The following is a 22,861-nucleotide window of genomic DNA, read 5'->3' as shown; positions in this document are numbered from 1 at the left end:
ATTGGGAACACATTATTACGCATTATTTTGTGCTTTAACCACTGAAAAATAGCAGATATACAAGCGCACAGTGTAGTACCGAGCTGCGAGCTCGTAGATCTGCTATTTTTGATGATGTCACAAGACGATGGATTCTGAACTTCCCACAGCTCTCCTAGGAGACATGGACTGAGTAGAAAAAAATTGTGATATTTTATCATGAACATTAGTGAGGACCTAGTCTCGCGTGGCCAGACTGTTGCCTCCGCGATTTGGTGAAATGCTCCCAGCATACAGTCTGGCAGACGGAAATAGAAACGATGAGTGCGAGATGAAGCGGAAGTGAAGCCCCCACGTCACTTCCGTTTCAGTCTCACATCACACATATTTATCATTATATAAATAAAAATCATATAAACATGTTTAGCTTGCTGCTTAGCAGAACTTACATTTCAGTCCCACTGCCCGCCCCCCCCCCCCCCCCCCCCCCCCCCCCCCCCCCCCCCATGACGCCCATGAAGAAAGAAGTAGTGCATCACTCTGCTTTCATTTCAAAAAATAATTCTAATTATTCTATTTATTGTTGTAGTTTGCTTCACAAACCACATTTTTTTTGTTCTGAATGCTTGTTGGAGTTGATTTGAAATCCTCAATGAAAAGTAGCCTAGGCCTAGCCGCAAATTGCAACACTAGATTTTTTTTTATAATCGGATGAATCTAAGGTTGCAATACCTCCCATAGGGATCCAATGCATCAAAACAGTTTTTTTGCTATCTGATTGTGTTAAACGACTTCAAACTCTCCAATATTGTGGCTCTATGGAAAGCTTGGAATTTACTCTTGCTATCTGCAAAGTGTCTGTTTCTGAAAAATCCACCGTATAATTGTTATGATTTATTTTCTGTCAAGAAATCCGAGCAGACATGGTTTATTTTCTAAGTGTTGAACTTCGGAAGCGCTCGTCTTCTATAACGCCATGTCCCGCTGGCCGCTGCCTCCTGCATAATGTGACATTTAGAACCAGGTGGTCACAGGACCGTTGAGGGATTTTCCACGAGCGCTTCCAAACTCCAGGACTTAGAAAAAATAATCACCTGAAGCCAATTTCTTGGATAGAAAGTAGCTCCTAACATGTCTACTGTGGATTTTTCTGAAACAAACACTTTGCAGATAGAAAGAGTAAATTCCAAGCTTTCCATAGAGCCGCAATATTGGTGAGTTTGACGTCGTTTAATACAATCAGATAGCAAAAAAAAAACTTTTTGATGCATTGGCTGCCTATGGGAGGTATTGCAACCCTAGATTCATCCGATTATAAAAAATCTAGTGTTGCAATTTGCGGCTAGCCTAGGCCTATTGTCTGTGCTCACAGTTCCTCTGAACTGAAAACTTTAGACAGACTGCTGCCTGCAAGCAGTACCCCAACAACTAGCTGCAAATTGCTGGCTGTATGGAAAGCTTGGAGTATCCTCTTTCTATCTGCAAAGTGTTTGTTTCATAAAAACCCTGCGTAGACATGTTATGAGCTACTTTCTATCAAGAAGAAATTCAGTTCAGGTGATATTCTTTTTCTAAGTGCTGGAGTTTGGAAGCGCTTGTGGAAAGTCACTCAGCGGTTTTGATGCATTGGCTGCCTATGGGAGGTATTACAACCCTAGATTCAACCCATTAAAAAGAAAATCTAGTGTTGCAATTTGCGGCTAGCTTTGGTGGCAGGTCCTGAAAGCACACAATCCAAAACACCACAACACTGTTAAAGGTCCTACTGTAGTCCTAGATTGGCTGTGATGTTCCTTTAATTTCATATACAGTATAAATCACTCCTATGCCGATCCTGTGTGGGTGACATTGTGAAATGTAAGTGATATCATCACAGCCATTCTAGGGCTGAAGTTGTCAGATAGCATCCATTAGGGCATTAACGAAAAAGTTGACACGTCGACTTCATTACACAAGTCGACTCCGACTTACACAAATGCTCACAACGCCTCACGATGCGAGGCGTTGTGAGCATGTAGATTGGCTATTTTCACAATGTCTGCCTCTATATTTGACAATTTGGACTATGTTTAATTTGCCATTTTAGAGGTATTAAAAAGTCCTTGAATTGTCAGATACCCTCAGAACCCTCTATACACTTAAACTTTATGTTGGTTTGTTTACTGTTGAGTGAGAAAACAATGTTTCACATTAAGTTAACCATCTGGGGACCCCCCAAAATAATTGGGGGGTCGTGTGTGATGTGATGACGTCATCAAACGATAAAGTTGACTTCAACTCAACTTTTTACTGAGTCGAGTGGACTTGCAAGAATCACAAGTCGTTAATGCCCTAGCATCCATACTCACCCAGAAACCTGTTGAAATGTCTCCACACTCTCTTCTACTCCTCAAGGATAGTGTGTTAGTTGACCAGCCACAGTCCATCTGGTAGTTATTAATGTCAGCTGGTTATGGTAGAAATACTGAGTGAAACCCCAGCTCCAAACACACAGACATGCTGATATATTATATTATCCACACTGATATTTATTATATCTTGCTCTTCATTTGCTGACAACATTTATCAGATTATTGAATTCATAAGCATCTGTTTTCTCTCACTCAGACTGTTTTCCTTCCTGCTTCTTTTAGCCCCACCCCCTCTTGTACCTGCCAGGTTGTCTAGAGTTGATTGACACCTGGATACCCAATGACATTGCTGAGAGAGTTATGACACACAGAGTACAGCATCTTGCAATGGGCCTGGTGTAGTCGGGGGCGTTAGGGAGATAACATGGCCATTTCGCTCTATGTTAGTCTAAAAGCACCACATTTTGCACAGATGTAGCCCAGGGCTTGCTCTAATGATTTAGCTAGACAAAACAAATGCTTGCAATGGATTCAGCATCATGACAAACCCCTAGTTAGACCCCTCACATCCTACTTAAAGCAGATTTATTTCTGGGTATTTTCCTCCTGTATAGAAAGTCAATGGGAGCCCAACTCGATTAGGCCGCAGCGCTGTGGTGACCCCGAAGGTCGCAGACTCGGGCGCCCTAGCTAAATCATTAGAGCATGCCCTGGGCTACATCTGTGCAAAATTTGGCGCTTTTAGACTAATATAGCGCGAAATATCCCTAACGCCCCCGACTAGTGTACAAGATACACTACACCTCCAAGATACATGATGTACCTGACTAAATACTTCCTAAAGGTCAAGGATGTTCATGATCACAACACCAGAGGCAGCTCCACTAATCATCATCAACGTAGATTTAACACTAAACAAGGCTCTAACTCGTTCTCCTGCTACACCATCAACATGTGGAACGCCCTTCCACAAGCCTTAAAGGAGAGCAAATCCCTAGCCTCCTTCAAAATAGGTATGAAAAGTCACCTTCAGGCGGCTACTACCCGTGACTTGTAAATAGACTAAGTCCCCATGCTCCCCCCACCCTTTTTTCTGCCTTTGTATTTGATGTTCTGCTTTTGTAATTGATATTATCCTAGATAAAGTACTGTGTTCTATGCGTCTGTCTTTCAATGTTATATGAGATACGTGTGGTTCCTGTGGAAATAAGACATAGATCTTTCTAGGATCTCCTTTTCAGTTGACCTTGTACCAGTGATTTGTGCCGTCATGAAACTTTACTTTTTTTTCTATTGCAAACTTCTAATAAATTCTTCAATCAAAAAAAAAAAAAAAAAAAAAAAAAACGACAGCAAAATATTGTATGTTTTGGGTCTGCAGGCTAAATGTGATCAAATGGTGGTTCTGTGGATCAAATGCTGAATAAATGATGGACCTTTTAATCAGGAGAAATTAATAAAACCTGGGAATAAATTCCTTACCAAACAATGTCTTCACCAATGTGTTCATAAAGGTGTCTAGTAACATATCTAACAAAGATTGAAATTCAACATCCCTAGGAGAATCTTTGACAGCAAGTGTAATACTGGGTCTCATACACTATAGTATAAGGGGAAAAAAATGACTCCCAAAAATATGCTTTAAGTATCATGTGAGGGGTCAGATAAAAACAGCCCAAAAAAACGATGGTTCAGTGATGAGTCATCACTTTTCACAGTTGTATTCCATTCCATTTGTGCAAAACAAATGGTTGCAATGGATTCAGAATCATGAAAAAAAAAACTAGTTTGACCCCTCACATGCTACTTAAAGCAGATTTATTTTGGTGTGTTTTATCCTGTATAGTTAATTTAATGGGACCCCAACTTTCAGCAGCGGTCACGGTCTTTGTGAGATGTGTTACTAGACACCTACAAACATATTGGTGAAGAAATTCTTTGGCAAGGAATTTATTCCTGGAAGTTTTAAGATATCCCCTGACTCTGAATAAATGATGGACCTTGATGTGAAAAGTGTTGAAAACCACCAGTTTATATAATTAGTTTAAAACATTTTGGACTCAGGGCCCCCCTGAACTACTCTGTTCATTTCTAGAATCTTACATCCTATTGGAGAAATATCCGTTTCTATCAGAATCTGACTGAAACTAACGTTATACTAACCAACTGAACCCCAGCATGCCTATTCTGAGGGGAAGGTTCACCAAAAATAGCAGATCTACAAGCTCACAACGAGCTTGTAGATCTGCCATTTCTTGGTGGAGAGTGTCGTAGATGGAAACAAAGAACTCATCAAGTACAATGCAAATCAGGTCTGTTTTACAGAGCATAGTGAAGTGATATTGATGTAGTGATATTGATGAATTCCAAAATGTATCATAATTATCTCGCGGCACCCCTGGACTGATGTCACAGCACCCCAGGGTGCCCCGTCACCCACCTTGAAAACCCCTGGTTTAAAATTGAGATTGTTTGAATAATTAGTTTTAATAACTTCACTAATAGTAAGTTAGGGGTGTAACGATACATTTTAACAGCGATACGATACGCATCATGACACTTGGTTAACAATGCGATAAATGGATAATATTGGTTCATTCATGGCGATACAATACGATTCAATTATTTAAAATCAATATAGTAACTAGGAATAGAAATGAAATCTGTATAAAACGTGTAAAAAACTATTATTATGGAAGTAAACACAGTGATTATCTAGCAAATACATGGACATTATATTTCAACACATATGGACAAACCCACCTTGACATGAACACAGAGATTACACACATTTATCCATAGACCAAGAGTAGCTATATGGAATGGAAATGTAATTAGACCCCTCTTTTTCATTGAAATACAAGGCACAAATACTTAGTTTCCACACAATTGCATTGCAAAACGATTCGATACCGATTACCGCATTTCAAAACGTTACGATACAAAGCCAAAACGGTACGATATTTTGCTTTTGCAAACGATATAGTACAGGCCAGGGTGCCCAAAAGGTAGATGGTGATCTACCAGTAGATCACCAAGGGTGTGCAGGTAGACCACATGACATGCCTCTAAAATATATCATTAAAATATATAAAGAATATGTCGATATGACATCAAGAAGGGCCTGTCAGCTCCCTTCATGGCTTCTAAAGTAGGTAAACCTCCAATGCAATACTTTGTTCAAGAGTCAGTAGCATTACAAAGAACCCCAAAACCTACCACTTCCATACAGAATGGGATGAAGACATTTCCCCCTTACAGTAAGTGTGCTTGTCTAAAATGTAACGCCAGTGCTGCTATTCCAAAGGGCCCTCAGCTAAAACATTGTGGATGGGTAGATGATGTTGAGCTAGTCATTTTAAAAGTAAATCACACGTCAAAAAAGTGTGGGCAGCCCTGAATTAGAGTAGATCATTGCAAATTAAAACGATTTTTCGATTCAGTCACTATATCATTACACCCCTAATGATAGTAACAGAATCAAAGTCATAGTTGAAGTAGAAAGCGGACTGGTTTCCAAACAGCATCTCTTCACTATAGCTACGTGAAAGAAAAACAAAGAATACACACAAATATTCATAAAAGAATGATTTAATAGAATTGTACTTTCTTCCATATTTTACATAAAAGATTATTTTTTACACTCTCACATCCAGCAGGCCTCGCATACAGACCGACTACTGACAACCTTTGACCACAGACACAGAGACGCGTACGGACAGACAGACTAGCTCAGGGTTCCCCAATAGGCGGCTACTGTCTGGCCCCCACGAACCCCAGTAATAATGGTGGTATAAGAGCAGCAACAACACTAGTATATCGTCGTTGTCGGGTGGAAATCTCGTATCTCCAAATGTGTACGTTCTTTCGCAAATCATACAAGGCCGTCGCACAGAAGTAGTGAAAACAGCAGATCTACAAGCACACAACGCCTCGCGGTGCGAGGCGTTGTGTGCTTGTAGATCGGCTGTTTTCACTAGTTTGAATCATTTTTAAAATGATAAATTCAAAACGAACGGTTTTGGACATACACGATTTTCACCCGACAACGACGAAAACTGTCGCTGGAGTAGCGGGAACGCCACCGTCGCCCCCTGCATTGTTGTGGCCCTCAGCTTGGTACCCTAGACATAATTCAATGCTGTGGCCCTCGGCTTGGTACCCTAGACATGATTCAATGTTGTGGCCCTCTGCTTGGTACCCTAGACATGATTCAATGTTGTGGCCCTCGGCTTGGTACCCTAGACATAATTCAATGTTGTGGCCCTCAGCTTGGTACCCTAGACATAATTCAATGTTGTGGCCCTCGGCTTGGTACCCTAGACATAATTCAATGTTGTGGCCCTCGGCTTGGTACCCTAGACATAATTCAATGTTGTGGCCCTCGGCTTGGTACCCTAGACATAATTCAATGTTGTGGCCCTCGGCTTGGTACCCTAGACATAATTCAATGTTGTGGCCCTCGGCTTGGTACCCTAGACATGATTCAATGCTGTGGCCCTCGGCTTGGTACCCTAGACATGATTCAATGTTGTGGCCCTCGGCTTGGTACCCTAGACATGATTCAATGTTGTGGCCCTCGGCTTGGTACCCTAGACATGATTCAATGTTGTGGCCCTCGGCTTGGTACCCTAGACATAATTCAATGTTGTGGCCCTCGGCTTGGTACCCTAGACATGATTCAATGTTGTGGCCCTCGGCTTGGTACCCTAGACATGATTCAATGTTGTGGCCCTCGGCTTGGTACCCTAGACATGATTCAATGTTGTGGCCCTCGGCTTGGTACCCTAGACATGATTCAATGTTGTGGCCCTCGGCTTGGTACCCTAGACATGATTCAATGTTGTGGCCCTCGGCTTGGTACCCTAGACATAATTCGGCCCTTGGGAAAAACTAATTGGGGAACCCTGGACCAGCTCCTTTCAGAACCTCTCCCTCTCCGCTATGCAGCTCCGAGATGAGGTTCCTCGCTGTCGTCAACCACAATCGTCCGACTTGGTGGAAGATCCGTCGTTTGCGAACACTTCTTACCTTTTGTGAGCATTCCATCCATAAAGTAAAGGTCCTATGCCGGGCTCTCATCTGTTTACTTCTCAAGCGTGGAATAAAATCGAAGCAGCGTGTTGAAATAAAGAGTTTAAATCGCTTATTTTGTCAGCCAGTCCCATGTTTTTTCCGGAAGTGGCGGCTGCATAGGAAACATTACTACCTCCCCTGGTCACGTGGTAGGCTATAGACACAAGGAATACAAGTGGGGAAAACACAGAACCGTCTGACAAAATGAGCGATATAAACATAAGCCATTTACCATGAGAGGGAGTGGGTTGTTGGCTGATTTACCACGGTTTCCACTGTTTACCACTGTTATTGGAAATGTTACAATTGCAACAACACAACAGTGCGTGGGGTCCATGAGCCAACTCAAGGTTGTTGACTGATTTACCACTGTTTTAAGCCAATCAAAATCCAGTATGTGAACATGTGACCACAAAAAGTGGTATAATCTTTATTTCAACGCGTTGCTTCGCTTGAGAAGTAAACAGATGAGAGACCGGTCTCTCATCTGTTTACTTCTCAAACGAAGAGGACCTTTACTGTTTGGATATAACGTTCACAAAAGGTAAGAAGTGTTCGTGAACGTCAGAGCTTCCCCGCAACGGACCGATTGTGGTTGACGACAGAGAGGAACCTCATCTCAGAGCTGCATAGCGGAGGGAGAGGTTCTGAAAGGAGCTACAGACAGACAAAACGCTTACAGACAGACAGACAGACAGACAAACGCTTACAGACAGACAGACAAAACGCTTACAGACAGACAGACAGACAGACAAACGCTTACAGACAGACAGACAAAACGCTTACAGACAGACAAACAGACAAGATGTGAGACGGAGGCACAGCGAGTGAATCTTGCACATTAAGACATGATGTTGTTTCTTCTACTGGAAATCAAAGACATACAATTCAAAAATCCTAATTTCCCGAATCGAGCAAGCATCAATGAAACAACTTCATCTGTGTGACGTTTTTTTTCTTTTTTGTGACGAGGAGATTCAGAAAACACGGGGGAGAGGGGGGAGAGAGAGAGAGAGAGAGAGAGAGAGAGAGAGAGAGAGAGAGAGAGAGAGATGAGATCAGCTCTTTTTATTTTCAGACATGAAGCGATTGCTCAGCTACTATAATGCAGTCTGTACCTGTGGTTCTCAACCTTTTCAGGCCGCGACCCCCAAAATAATCATATTTTAACTCGGGACCCCCACCACCCTGACGAGCACTAAGAGTTGAGGCATTACATTTTGTATAACACGGTTCTATTGTTGCGAGGCGTTGTGCGCATGTAGATCTGCTATTTTCACAATTTCTGCCTCTAATATTTGACAATTTGGCCAATGTTTAATTTGCCATTTTAGAGGTATTAAAAAGTCCTTAAATTGTCACTTTATAAATGTGCAGATACCCTCTATACACTTAAACTTTATGTTGCTTTGTTTACAGTTGAGTGAGAAAACAATGTTTGCACATTAAGTTAATCATCTGGGGACCCCCCTGGGGGTCCCGACCCACAGGTTGAGAACCACTGGTCTGTACACACATACGTCCGTCATCGTGTACGTATGTACGATATGCAGGGGTGTCACCCCAAATCCTGGGCCCTGGGTACAAGGATTCACTGTGGGCCCCCCCTGAATGTTCTTCATAGGGGGAGGAGGGAGTTTAACCCACTGGGAACGCATTATATACGCATACAAGCTCACAGTGCGGCGAGCTTGTAGATCTGATATTTTTTTATTTTGGTTGAAAAACCTGTTTCTATGTCAGTGGTGCTAAAACCTTTTCCATGTGAAGGACCCCCCAAAATGATATGTTATTTGGCCACGGACCCCCCCCCCCCATTTCAAAATATTTTGTTTCAGGGACCCCCCAGAAGCAAAAATGTTATATTCAAAGATTTGCACACACGACTTTTCAAAAGATAGCAGATCTACAAGCGCGCTGTGAGCTTGTAGATCTGCTATGTTTCAATAGCTATAAAGTATAAAACAATGAAGGCCTAGTAACTCCGTTTTAAAAAGCTCTTTACTGTGAGCGATGTCATCGTTATAGCGTTCGCTAACAGAGTTCTCCCCGTCTCTGCAGCTCTTTTACCACCATGATGAACGCTCATAGTTTTTTTCATGACATTCTGGTAGACAGACAGACAGACTCAGACATTCAGACAGACAGACAGACAGACAGACAGACAGACAGACAGACAGACAGACAGACTCAGACAGACAGACAGACAGACAGCTCAGTGATGTTCACAACCAGGAACTTTGGGACGATAATCGTTATTATTGTTTATCGCGATTAAAAACAATAATCGCATCGTGGAGATTGAAGTTATAGTGAAAAACCTTTTATTTGCCGAGCTGCATATCCGGTACCATTTAAACCCTCTATAACTGGTCAAAACGGACCTGGATATAACGTACTTGATACAGTCTTTTTTCTTCACTCTCTACCAAATCTCTTTGCCAAAAAAAGAAAAGAAAAGAAGCTCACAACGCGTTGTGAGCTTGTAGAGAATGGATGTCGGGGATGTTTCGATTATCGCAATAATATTGTAAATCGCTATTTTTTGGTCACGATAATCGTGACGTGACATTTTCATATCGTCCCATCCCTACTAGAACGATAACTATAAAGACTATTGTTTAAATGTCTCCAGCAGCCTCCTTCATTTCCTCATAGACTTTCATGAAAAGATTTATAACAATTATGTTAATTAAGCCTAGAACCAAGCCATCCAGGATGGCAGTGAATCATGAACATGAAGCCTTTGTTTCTGTGAAAAGAACATTTTGAAAATCGCTAAACAAAGGGTATTTATTAAATGTAGTATATGAAATAATTAAATATTAAAATATGTTTTCACATAGGATCAAAGGTTGTATGGTCATGATTCACTGCCATCCTGGATGGCTTGGTTCGAGGCTTAACATAATTCTTATAAATATTTTTTTTTAAAGTCTATGGGAAAAATGAATGGGAGATTTTTTAGTGGCACCAGGAAACCACTTCCACTGCGATACTCTATACCAGGGGTTCCCAAACTTTTTTGTTTTTTGTTGACTAGTTTTGTGCGACAGTCTTGTATGATGAAGCAGGGCTTTGCTTTACCAAAAGACGTACACATTTGAAACTTGGAGATACGAGGTTTCTGCCCGACAGTGACGATATTTTAGTGATTATGTTGCGAGGAAAATGTTGAGATAATAGTCATTTTGGTTAAAACTGACTGAAAATAACTTTGTACTTCAAGTTTAAAATGATACTAAATATTTTTTCAAGTGTCCGAATAAATTCCAAATGATCTCGCAGCACCCCTGGACTGCCGTCACGGCACCCCAGGGTGCCCCGTCACCCACTTTGAAAACCCCTGCACTACACAGACATCATTATAGCTATAGATAGACAGGGTCATTCAACACACTCATAGGACCAACCCATGCAGCCCAAGTCTGACGTTACCACCCCTAGATGGCGCCATCGGCCCACAGGTTCATCGTTTGTGTTGAATTCCCCACAAGGGACTCATCATTTAGGACAGTGGTTCTCAACCTGTGGGTCGGGAACCCCCAGGGGGGTCCCAAAGTTATCGTGGGGGGGGGGTCACCAGATGTGCATTAACATTGTTTTCTCTCTCAACAGTAAACAAACCAACATAAAGTTTAAGTGTATAGAGGGTATCTGCACATTTCTAAAGTGACAATTTAAGGACTTTTTAATACCTCCAAAATGACAAATTAAACATTGGCCAGATTGTCAAATATTAGAGGCAGAAATTTGGAAATAGCTGTGAGAATGTAGATCTGCTATTGTCGCGGCTGTGAGCATGTAGATCTGCTATTGTCGCGGCTGTGAGCATGTAGATCTGCTATTGTCGCGGCTGTGAGCATGTAGATCTGCTATTGTCGCGGCTGTGAGCATGTAGATCTGCTATTGTCGCGGCTGTGAGCATGTAGAGCTGCTATTGGGCTGTGAGCATGTAGATCTGCTATGGTCGCGGCTGTGAGCATGTAGATCTGCTATTGGGCTGTGAGCATGTAGATCTGCTATTGGGCTGTGAGCATGTAGATCTGCTATTGGGCTGTGAGCATGTAGATCTGCTATTGGGCTGTGAGCATGTAGATCTGCTATTGGGCTGTGAGCATGTAGATCTGCTATTGGGCTGTGAGCATGTAGATCTGCTATTGGGCTGTGAGCATGTAGATCTGCTAAAAGGTTGAGAACCACTGGTTTATGATATTCATTCATATTTGGAATAACGTGTTTCTGAAGATGTAGTTAACTCTGCCGTAAAAAAGTGCAGAGCCGTTCCATTTCCCCCAGGGCCGTGCATCTGACAACACAATGCCTTCTAAACAACACTTCTGATAACAACCATGTTTGGGTTGGAAAGAAAAGGTAAGCCTAAAATAAGTGCCTGTAATCCCCTTGCAGATCGTCTATTTCACACCATTTCGCACGACGCTCTCGTATGATGAAGTAAGGTGGAGATCATTTACGAACAAAACTTTGCAAAAAAGTTGAAATATGAAGATTACAAGGTTTCTGCCCGGACTGCAAACCATAGCCAACTACACATTCATTTAGTTTGGCAGGTCCTTCACATGAAATATTAAAAAACAAAAACAGTTTTGAGAAACCCCAACTGGTTTTATCCACCCGTTTCTGCCAGAATTTACAGTAGAATTACATGTGGGCCACATCCGGTTAACAGCAGATATACAAGCTCACGTCACGTCGCAGATGCAACCGCCGTGAGCTTGTAGATCACACTCAGCTGCGACGCCGGAAACGCTGCATGCCTTCTGCACAATGCATGATGGGATGTTGGAAAGTTGAGGATAGATTACAGTTAAGAGCGCTTGGTTGGGTGTGTGTATGAACAAACAGACTCTGTTACAAAGCATTCGTGTGGGTGTGTAATAATGATTCATTGTTTGTAGGACCAACTAAAGGGCTTTGCACACAAGCGTGATTTTCCGCACGGAAAATCACCCTAACCCTAACCCTTCCAAACGGGCAATTTAATTTTCTTTTCTTAAGAAAACAATGATTCTCTTCGACCTCGCGCAAACCGCCCCAGAATTTGTCGTGCGGCAAAGTGGCTGCGGCATTGTGTGTTTTTTTTTTTCCCGATCGAACCCAGTTCGATTTGTGCGTCTTTTTCCGCATACGGTAAAAACTCCTGTGTGCAAAGGCCCTAACTGACGAATTAACCCATTCAGAACGGGTAGACATTATTGCGTATCATTATTTTATGCTTTAACTATTGAAAAATAGCAGATATACAAGCTCACAGCGCGGCACCGAGTGCAGCGCTGCGAGCTTGTAGATCTGCTATTTTTGAAAAATCGATTCTATAATTGTCTTTTGAATCCTTCTAAGGTTTTTGGAAAAACCCTATGTTTCTATGTCAGCAATCTGGCCAGCCATCGTCAAAGAAAAGGTCCTTTTCACTTAACTGGAGCTCAGTTAGTCTGTTCTTGAGAGACTACTATGTCAGTGGTGCTCAAACCTTTTCATGTGAAGGACCCCCAAAATTATATTTATTTGGCCACGGACCCCCATCTCAAAATATCTAGTTCCAGGGACCCGCCAGAAACAAAACTTGAGATAAAAACCTTCGCTTTGAAAATACATATTTTCAAAGATTTGCACACATTTTCACAACTTTTTCAAAAATAGCAGATCCACAAGCTCGCAGCGCGTGAGCTTGTATATCTGCTATTTTTCACTGGTTAAAGCATTCAATAATTCTAGGCCTAAATGGGTTTTAATGAATGGTCAGTATGTCGTGTGTGTGTGTATAATATGATTCATCGTCTGCTGAACCGATTAACTGACGAACAAACGAAGGCAGGAACTCATCGTCTGTTGAACTAACTGACGAACGAACTAACAGACAAAGTTACGGTTCTCATCGTCTGTAGACGCCGAAGGCCACGAAGCTGAAGAAGACGGTGATGGCCATGAGCGAGGCGGTGGCGGGCGCGGTAAAGACGTGGCGGTACTGGACGTGGCAGTACCACAGCACCGCCAGCATCACCACGAAGACTGGCACCATCAGGCTGCCCACGTTCAGGACCTGGAAGATAAAAAACACAATGCTTTATTAAACACCCTCTTAAAGTCCTGGAATATAAAAAACACAATGCTTTATTTAACACCCGCTTAAAGTCCTGGAAGATAAAAAACACAATGCTTTATTTAACACCCGCTTAAAGTCCTGGAAGATAAAAAACACAATGCTTTATTTAACACCCGCTTAAAGTCCTGGAAGATAAAAAACACAATGCTTTATTTAACACCCGCTTAAAGTCCTGGAAGATAAAAAACACAATGCTTTATTTAACACCATCAGACTGCACACGTTCAGGACCTGGAAGATACAAACAATGTTTATTTAAAGCCATTTAGGCCTGATAGCAAATCTGTGTATCTTTAGATTTGAACCACTTTAACCCATTTAGGCCTAAAGTCTGATTTGAAAATGACCCGCAGTTTTTCTGGAAAACGTATTACTCAGCCTCTGTAGCAGTTAGAAACAAAATTCCAAAACTATTTGATAGATGACACCTTTGGCTTTCAAAGAAAAAAAATAAAAATAAGACAAACTTAAACATACTGTACACACTGTAATACACAAACATGTGATCCCGGCCTGAGGGGGGAATACACTCTAATGCAGTGGTTCTCAATCTGTTTTTGCTGCAGTTCCATCGTATACTGATTTCTGAAGCCAACTACCCCCTTCCCCTGAGTGCACCGTTATGCTTAGAACAATGTACATCAAAAGTCCTGTTCCCATATCAATGTGTTCAAAATAAAACAACATAATGGCAAATAAACATTGCTTTCTATTCAATAACAGTTGTACTGGTCAAGGTATTGATGTCATTTGGTTTAACGATTTACAGAAGAGCAGATTCACACAAAGACTGTCAATGTTTTATCATTAACTCATAAAAAGTTTTTTTTCTTTTTCAAAAATCTTTTTTTTATAAAAGAATTTCCAAAAATGCCTAAAATGTATTAGGCATGATCGCAATCGCGAAATTGCATGTTTAGCCCCATAACAAACACATCTTTAAAAATGGCAAAATGTTTGTTTTGTCTGACTTTGAAGGATTCTATCTCATGAATGCCTGAACGGATTTCCAAGCGGATTCTTTTGTTTGAAAGCTGTTAAAAAGTACTACACATATGGTGCATGATCTAGGCATGGGCGTGCACGATCCGTGCACTAAAAATTGATCCGTGCACTAGAAATTTAGGAACGTGGCATCCTGGTACTTGGCGGCCATCTTGAAAAGGGCATTCAATGAGTTAACAATAACACTAAAATACATATTCACATTTTCTATTTTTTTCTCCTGTACCCTCATTTGAGAAACACTGCTTTAATGTGCACCAGTCCATAATGGGTTTTTAAAGAGGTTCTTTTTACCTGCTCCGAGGCCACTCCCACCCCGCCGGCGGCCTGCCCCGCCCCGGCGCCGCCCCGCGCCGCGTGCTGCGAGATGTAGCAGTGCAGCACGGCATTGTGGGTAAGGTTGAGGGACGCCAGGCTCTGCCCGTCGTCCTGAAGCAGCTGACCCTGGTAGATGAGACGCACACACTGCTCCTGACCTGAGAAGTATGTTCTACACACACACACACACACACGCACACGCACACACACACACACACACACACACACAGGTTATCACGTTGTCATTTTGTTATCGCGGTTATCGTCTTCCCATTACCGACGGTATTGCGGTAAGTATTGATAGTATCCATTAATTAAGGTTTGGCGACGATAAGCCAAAATATTCCTATCATCTGTCCAAAATTCGCCGCTCCACACAGCCCGACTGGCGACTGCACCAGTTATACATCCCCGTACAGCACAGCGGGTCTGGCTTCGAAAGGAGCAGATCTACAAGCTCACAACACGTCGCATCCGCGACGCGTTCTGAGCTTGTAGATCTGTGCGCTGTCGGGTTACTATAGTAAAGTGGATACTGGGGCTTTTCAGACACAGTACGCTGTGTGTGAACAAACCAGAGGAGAGACGTGTACTGTGGTTCTATAAACTCACGTCTCAAATGGCATTGATTGAGTGGTGGTATAAACATATAGACAGGTTTTAGTAACAAGACTTGACACAAAAGGTTGTGGAAAAAGTAAAAGCTAGTGTCTAGCGCTAGTTTCATTTTCGGTTTTAGTCCTCGCGCTCCGCCCAACGCCCGTATGAATAAAACAAACTGCCACAAGGTACTGTATGTACAGTATAAACATACTTGTTTAGATTTTTTTTTTGGGGGGGGGGCTTTTTATGCCTTTATTGACAGGACATTAGACCGACAGGAAACGGGGAGAGATGGGGAATGACATGCGGCAAAGGTCGTCCGGATCGGGAATCGAACCGGCGACGCCAGCAGGCATCATAGCCTAGTATGTGGTATGCGCCTTGACCACCAGGCCAGCAGGCGCCCAGTATAAACATACTTGTTTGTGTGGTTTATCGCTGCTGCAGCCTGTAGTAGCAGCAGACTCTCCGAAGCTCCTGTCACGGCACGAGCTTCCAAACCTGTGGTATGCGACCCAGAGCAGAGCGGCATGGAGCGCATGCGGTCCTCGCTTCTCCCCCGTTTTAAAACTCGCTTGTTTTCAATAAAAAATAGACTATTTTGTGTCTTTTTTGACCGCGGTAAGGACCCTGACACTGCGGTAGGCCGCGGTACAACGGTACGGCCATATACCGTCCCCAACCCTAAGTGTGACCCACCTCTTAATGTACCCGATGGTGTCCTGTGGAGTGACCTGGGCCGTCCTCTCCGTGTCGTTGAGGAACTTGAGCCTCAGCACCATGTTCCTCTGCACCTCCTCCTCCTCCTGCTGCTGCTGCTGCTCCTCTGGCGGAGCGGTGGCCGCCGTGGGACTCGAACCGTCCGGCGGCGGCGAGGAGGACGAGGAGGAGGCGGAGTCTCGATGCCGCACGCCGTCCGCTGGGACGTCCCCCGTAAGACTCTGCCTAGAGGAGGATGGAATTTATATTTTAACTCTTTTAATCCCATTTAGGCCTTTTAGGATCATTTAGGATTTAGGATCATTGAATGCTTTAACTATTGAAAAATAGCAGATATACAAGCGCCGCGCTGTAACCTCGCTTTCTGGGGAAAGCCTGGTGTTCGTTCACAACGGGCCGCTTGGTTTCCGCCTAAAGCGTGGAAACCACTAGAAGAAGCGGCGTCGCTTTGATTTGGTTCCCCCCGTTTGTTTCCCCAATCCCTTTTAAAATGCTGGAGTAGCCTAGTGTAGTCTTGCCAGTCGCTAACAGTTTGACTAAAAGATGCATATACAAAACGATTTTTTTCAAAAGCAAAACTACTCCGCATCAAGGGGTTTATTAAAGGGGGCCTGTCACCTAAAGGGTTACTGTCACTTTAAGAATCATCTTAAAAAACAAGTTAATATTTTTATGAAGTCACTAGTGGCGTTTCCATAAAGCTACTTTTTGCGCATTAGCGGCTTATTCGCAAAATGTTTTTATGGAAACACTTCAAAATGCGAATAAACTTTCATTATCCGCAAAAAAGATTATCCGCTTGGAGGAGGAGGATTTTGAGGCTTAATCGAATAAACTAAATGCGCTTAAGTGAATGGAAACGGGTCAGACAATAAATGCGAATAAAATATGACGTTCTGGTCCATATCGCCCTCCTATAACACTTTCCCCCACCGCTTAATTAAAGTCCATTGTATAGCGTTAGCCTACAAAACAAACCGGTTGTTACACACGGAGACTGAGTGACCCTTCGTCATCACACCGTGTTGCGCGTGCCGAAAGTGTCCGTACAAGGCAAGCTCACAGCAGCTCGCATCTGCGACGCTGCAGGATGCAGTCTGCCCGGAGGACTCAACCGGGCGGCGGGGCGGCCGCCTCGGCTCGGGGACGCCCATCGGGGCGCCCCGGCCGGGGTCGCTTGCTCTGTGCTCCCGCCGGCCGCACTTTCTCCGCGGCGGTGCGTCGCGACTGGCTCTGGGTCGGGAATCGGGATGCGTGTGCAGCGAGTCACAGCAGTGCCCTCACGTCTCTCTGTCTGAAGAATTCAGCCCCATCCCAGCTCTGTGCACTGTGTGCAAGTCCGCGGGAAGTGTTTACAGCAGGTCGGTCAGACGGACCCAGGCAGGATCTCCCAAGAATCGCATTTCACCAGTTTAATGGAAACGGGCTAAATTCGCTTTGTCTTAAAGCGCATTTCTGATAATTCGCTTCCCTAATTCGAATAGGTTTATGGAAACATGGCTATTGTGGGGATGCGCAATTATAAGCCAATCAAATTAATTGTCTGTATAGCCTGACTGTATGACTACTTAATGTACTGGTCAGCTGTTGTTGGGCAGATTACACTGAGACAGTTTCAGATCCACACTGGAGAGAGACCACCTGACCTACTGTATCATACTATTATAATTTCAGGGCGTGACAGCGGACCTTTAAGTAGGCCCTAAAAGTATGTCCTTGAGCGCAGGGGAATATTTTGGGTTAAAACTGAATCCGGTTTGATCTTTCCAGCAAATTGTAGTCCTTTGAGTTCTACAACATGACGTGTTGTGGTTTCCGCTCCAGACCGGTTACAACCCCGAAAAGTGAAGTGAAAATAGCAGATCTAAGTGCCGCGCTGCGAGCTTGTTCCCGAGACATGCAGCCGTCTTTTACACAACACCGCGACTGAAAATGGATATTATCTTATAAAAACACAAAAGGTACGGTATTTTGATGGCAATGAAAAGGCCTAAATTTGACAGTAAAAGAGTTAAGACTTTATTGTGTTTTTTTTTTTTTGCACATGAACGATATTGACGTAAAATAAGATCAGCTAAATATATTTTATGTTGGCAAAATTACAATTAAAACACATTTTCATGTGGGCCCCTCTGCACTAAGGACACCAACACTATAGTGTCCGTAGGCGATGACCCCGATGGGCAAGTACCTCAGTCTGAGACCTTAGTGTCATCCCCTGCTGGTGTGTTAGCTCCTTTCAGAACCTCTCCCTCCGCTATGCAGCTCCGAGATGAGGTTCCTCACCGTCGTCAACCACAATCGTCCGACTAGGGGGAAGCTCCGCCGTTCACAAACACTTCTTACCTTTTGTGAACATTCTATCCATTAAGTGAAGGTCCTATACCGGTCTCTCATCTGTTTACTTCTCAAGCGTGAAAGAAAATCGAAGCAGCGTGTTGAAATAAAGAGTTTAAATCGCTCACTTTGTCAGCCGGTCACATGTTCTTTTTAGACATTCCGGAAGTTGCGGCCGCATAGGAAACATTACTACCTTCCCTGGTCACGTGGTAGAGGAATACGAGTGGGGAAGAACACAGAACGGGCTGACAAAATGAGCGATTTAAACTCTTTATTTCAACAAGTTGCTTCGATTTTCTTCCACGCTTGAGAAGTAAACAGATGAGAGCCCGGCATAGGACCTTCACTTTATGTATAGGATGTTCACAAAAGGTAAGAAGTCTTCGCGAGCGGTGGAGCTTCCACCCAGTCGGACGATTGTGGTTGACGACAGAGAGGAACCTCATCTCGGAGCTGCATAGCAGCGGAGGGAGAGGTTCTGAAAGGGAATACAGGAAAAGCCGACCTAAAACAAAGTCGACCCAAACTCGTTTCCCAACAGGTCTGTGGCCTTGAGCTAGATGCAAAATAGACCGAAATCTAATCTTTGCTTCTGGGGGTCCATCCGTGGAAAAAAATATATTGAGATGGGGGTCCGCGGCATATTCTACTAACAGTTTTCTGAAAATAAACGTATGTTGCCATCATTTTTTCTCAAACTTCGTCATGTGAAGGACCCCCAGAATGATATGTATTTGGCCACGGACCCCCATCGCAAAATATTTTGTTCCAGGGACCCCCATCGCAAAATATGTTGTTCCAGGGACCCCCATCGCAAAATATTTTGTTCCAGGTACCCCCAGAAGCAAAATATTGTGTTCCAGGTACCCCCAGAAAGGAGCTACTGGTGTGTGTGTCTGTGTGTGTGTGTGCGCCCCTACCTCCGTCCCTCTCCGTCAGCCTCCGCCTTGGCCTCGTCTCCGAGGGGCGGAGCCAGCGGGTCCGCCAGGGTTGCCGTGGTTACCGCGGCGTCGCCATCCTCCACGGGGGCGTGGCCGGCGGCGGCCGGAGGGGCGGGCTCTGCCAGCAGCTCTGCCGTGTGAGTGGACAGCCACGCCAGCACCAGGACCACGCCGACCAATAGGAGGCCGAAGAGCAGCGTGACCTCATCGCCCACGCCCTCGATCACCGCCATGACCTCTGACCTCTCTGTGGTGTCGGTTGGTGGTGACCTCGCTCACCACCGCCACACGCACGCTAAGGCACCTGGGAGCAACACACACACACACACACACACACACACACACACACACACACACACACACACACACACACACACACACACACACACACACACACACACACACACACACACACACACACACACACACACACACACACACACACAGAATGTTAGAGAGGCAGTGTCTGGCATTTCCAAAAGGGCCTTTTCGTGGAAGCACGTCGCGATGCGACGCGTTGTGAGCTTGGAGGTCTGCTATTTTCGTTTTTTCTTGATATTTTCGGTGCTTGATACCCCACTTGCAATAATCGGCCTCATGGTGGCGCTAGAGGAGGGCCATGTGAGAAATGAGGGGTGGGGTTATTGGTTTGGCAGCCAAGGAGTGAAAAAAAAAAAAAAAAAACATTCTACAAGATTTATGGTTAGTCACTGTCATACCAATAAACATGTATATTATATCTACTTTCAGTGTGGACAAATAATTTCATTTTGTTTTTCTGTTCCTCTTCAAAACCACTAGGAAAATATTTTTGTCTTGTCTTTTTTTCCCCCTGTTTGTTCCAAAAGAGAAAAATATTTTCATAATGTCATCACATTTTGCTGTTTGGGAGGGGCTTACAGTACATGTACAGTATGTAGCAACATATTTGTTTTTGTAGGCTATTTTAGCCCCAACTATTAGGTTAGGCCTAAATGGGTTAATCATTCCATGACAATCTTTTTGTTCAATGATGTTTGGCCTTATAGCTGGAAATATGTCTGTTTTCTGTGCGTTCATTTCTAGACTAGTCATAGTGCGTTACACAAATCATTGTCTAAACGTCCACAATAGGGCCGTTATGTTCAGCTTGTGGACTTTGGGTATTTTGCTGCGTGGCCCCTGAGCCTTCTAAGGTTGAGTAGCCCTGACATCAACAATACCAGTGCAGTCGGACAATAGGAAAACAGACAGTTACAAAGTTGAAAGTTTGTTTTATTTGACAGGGACCGTGCTCATTAATGGACATGTCAGTTTTCACTTCAATGTAAATGAGCCAGAGTTAGCCAGCCGTAGGCTAATTTTCATCTGTGGTCCCTGGACCCCCCTTGGTGGTGATCAACCCCCCAATCCAACCCTTGATGCTGAGTGCCAAGCAGGGAGGCATTGGGTCCCATTTTTATAGTCTTTGGTATGACCCGGCCGGGGAATTGAACCCCCGACCTCCCAGTCTCAGGGCGGACACTCTAACCACAAGGCCACATAGCTGGTATGTACAAAGTGCATGTAGGGCAGAACAGTGTTACATACAATACTGTTGCTATACATGTCAAACACATGACATGCAGAACATTGTTACATAGGGCTGTCACGATATGACATTTTACATGACGATTAATTGTCACTCAAATAATTGGCGATTAACGATTTAATTGTGTTTTTGTCGTTGATAATTACATTTCTGTTTGGCTTTTAGGCTTTGAAGTTGTACATGGTAGATATGACATAACCTAAATACACTGATACATAACCTAAACATACAAATACATTACTGACATATTTGACAACTTACTACTTAAAAAATAACATTGATAGTGGAAATAGCCGATCTACAAGCTCACAACGCGTCGCGGTGCGACGCGTTGTGAGCTTGTAGATCTGCTATTTCCACTATTTCTGACATTTTTCAACATTCACAATTATGACGATTATGACAAAATAATTGCGATAATGTCAAATAATCACGATTAGACGATTATGTAATAATTGTGACAGCCCTATTGTTACATACAATACTGTTGTTATACATGTCACACACTGCAGACAACAATCATGGGTAAAGTAAACAACACATCTTCCAAATGGAGCATCTTCCTATAACAGCTGATACAGAGCAGTACCTTGCTGACTGTTTGGCCCTCCTTTTGGAGAGGCAACCAACTTGTGGTCCAGGCTGCCAAAGATACAAACTAAAAGTTTCTATGTGTAGCCTAGCTGTGAGATGGTACTGCTCTAGCTGATGATATTTCAGCACTTTGGTTAAGAAGGCTTCCTCTAAGCTGTAATCAAAGGTACTTATTTTTAGGTAAACAGGGGGGGGGGATATAGATAGAACCTTCTTTTAGTTGAGGGGGAACATAGAACCCAAGGAACATAGAAGCTTTTTTGAGGGGGTGAGTGGGGAACATAGAACCTGGGGAACATTGAAGCTTTGTTGAGGGGTGAGTGGGGAACATAGAACCTGGGGAACATAGGTACGGTCCTGAGACGACGACAGCGATACCAACTGCCCCCAAGAGTTGATATTTTGATCAACGTTTTGCTGTCGTCTCTCCTATGGCACCAACATCAATACAACATGGATATAACAGAATATCCTACATTTTGGGGTCTGATTGAGAGGCTAAATCTGATCAAAAGGTTGCCAGAGGCTCAAATGCAGAATAACTTAATGAACTTGGGGTTGAATTGAAATCTAAAAAGTTTGAGAAGAACCACTGTGAATAATGTTGTTTACTCTATAGTTCTGTGTGTAAACAAGTAGCAATTCTGCTGTTCGTTTGCTTATTTATTAGTTATTGATAGAATATAAGTAACTTAGTAATAAGCAGAGACCATATTATGCCAGTCAAGACTGGAATATAACATGACGTTATGTTATGTTTATAAATATGATGTTTATGATGTGAACAACAACAACAGTGTAATATTAGCCTAGTGTCCATCTGGACAGTGTTTACATGGACGTCAGTCTAACGGACTGCATTTAAATAGATATTTAAACACTGATAAATAATGACACTTCTATGAAGACACCGCTGATGCTGGATAAAGTTAATTCTGTTATTAATAATAATAATAATAGTTTAATGACTTACTGTTCAAACGGGGAACATTCAGGCTCATAATAGTTGTGGTTAGCATTAGCATTAGCCGCTCCTCCTGCTGCAGCTGCTGCTTTCTACTTCCTGGTTGCCGGTGGGACCGGATGTGACGACGACCTCTAAGCCCCGCCCCGCCCTCCCTCCGGTGTCGGAAGCGTTTTCCCTAACCCTAACCCATAGACATTTCATAAAGTTTTTATTGCAACGTTTTTAAGCCTCTGACAAAGCCACCCGGGCTGGTGAGGAATCATGACAATAAAC

At 43.3% G+C, this 22,861-nt stretch overlaps 2 protein-coding genes across 6 annotated transcripts in view; one reads left to right on the top strand and one right to left on the bottom strand.

Moving 5' to 3' along the window:
* Positions 1-22,861, top strand: part of LOC308285380 (scavenger receptor cysteine-rich type 1 protein M130-like) — a 126,898-nt gene that overhangs the window by 43,347 nt on the left and 60,690 nt on the right. The gene's annotated exons all lie outside the window — the stretch shown is intronic.
* On the bottom strand, positions 7,918-22,704 carry tmub1 (transmembrane and ubiquitin-like domain containing 1). 2 transcript variants are annotated; one of them, XR_013962082.1, is made up of 6 exons: positions 22,595-22,704; positions 19,437-19,761; positions 16,156-16,401; positions 14,830-15,025; positions 8,095-13,467; positions 7,918-8,063 (listed from the first exon to the last, which is right to left on the bottom strand). XR_013962082.1 is itself a non-coding variant. In XM_080726635.1 (5 exons), exons 2-5 carry the CDS (start codon positions 19,688-19,690, stop codon positions 13,300-13,302), a joined length of 864 nt encoding a protein of 287 aa, XP_080582761.1. In that variant the 5' UTR covers positions 19,691-19,761; positions 22,595-22,704; the 3' UTR covers positions 7,918-13,299. The 2 variants fall into 2 exon arrangements, 1 of the variants encoding a protein (XP_080582761.1); XM_080726635.1 differs by having other exon boundaries at positions 7,918-13,467.

The sequence above is a fragment of the Nannobrachium achirus genome, assembly GCF_963921795.1.
Source record: "Nannobrachium achirus genome assembly, chromosome: 5".
In the NCBI taxonomy this organism is placed as follows: domain Eukaryota; kingdom Metazoa; phylum Chordata; class Actinopteri; order Myctophiformes; family Myctophidae; genus Nannobrachium; species Nannobrachium achirus.
The sequence above is the reverse complement of the archived record's forward strand: the minus strand, read 5'-3'. Positions and strand labels throughout refer to the sequence as shown.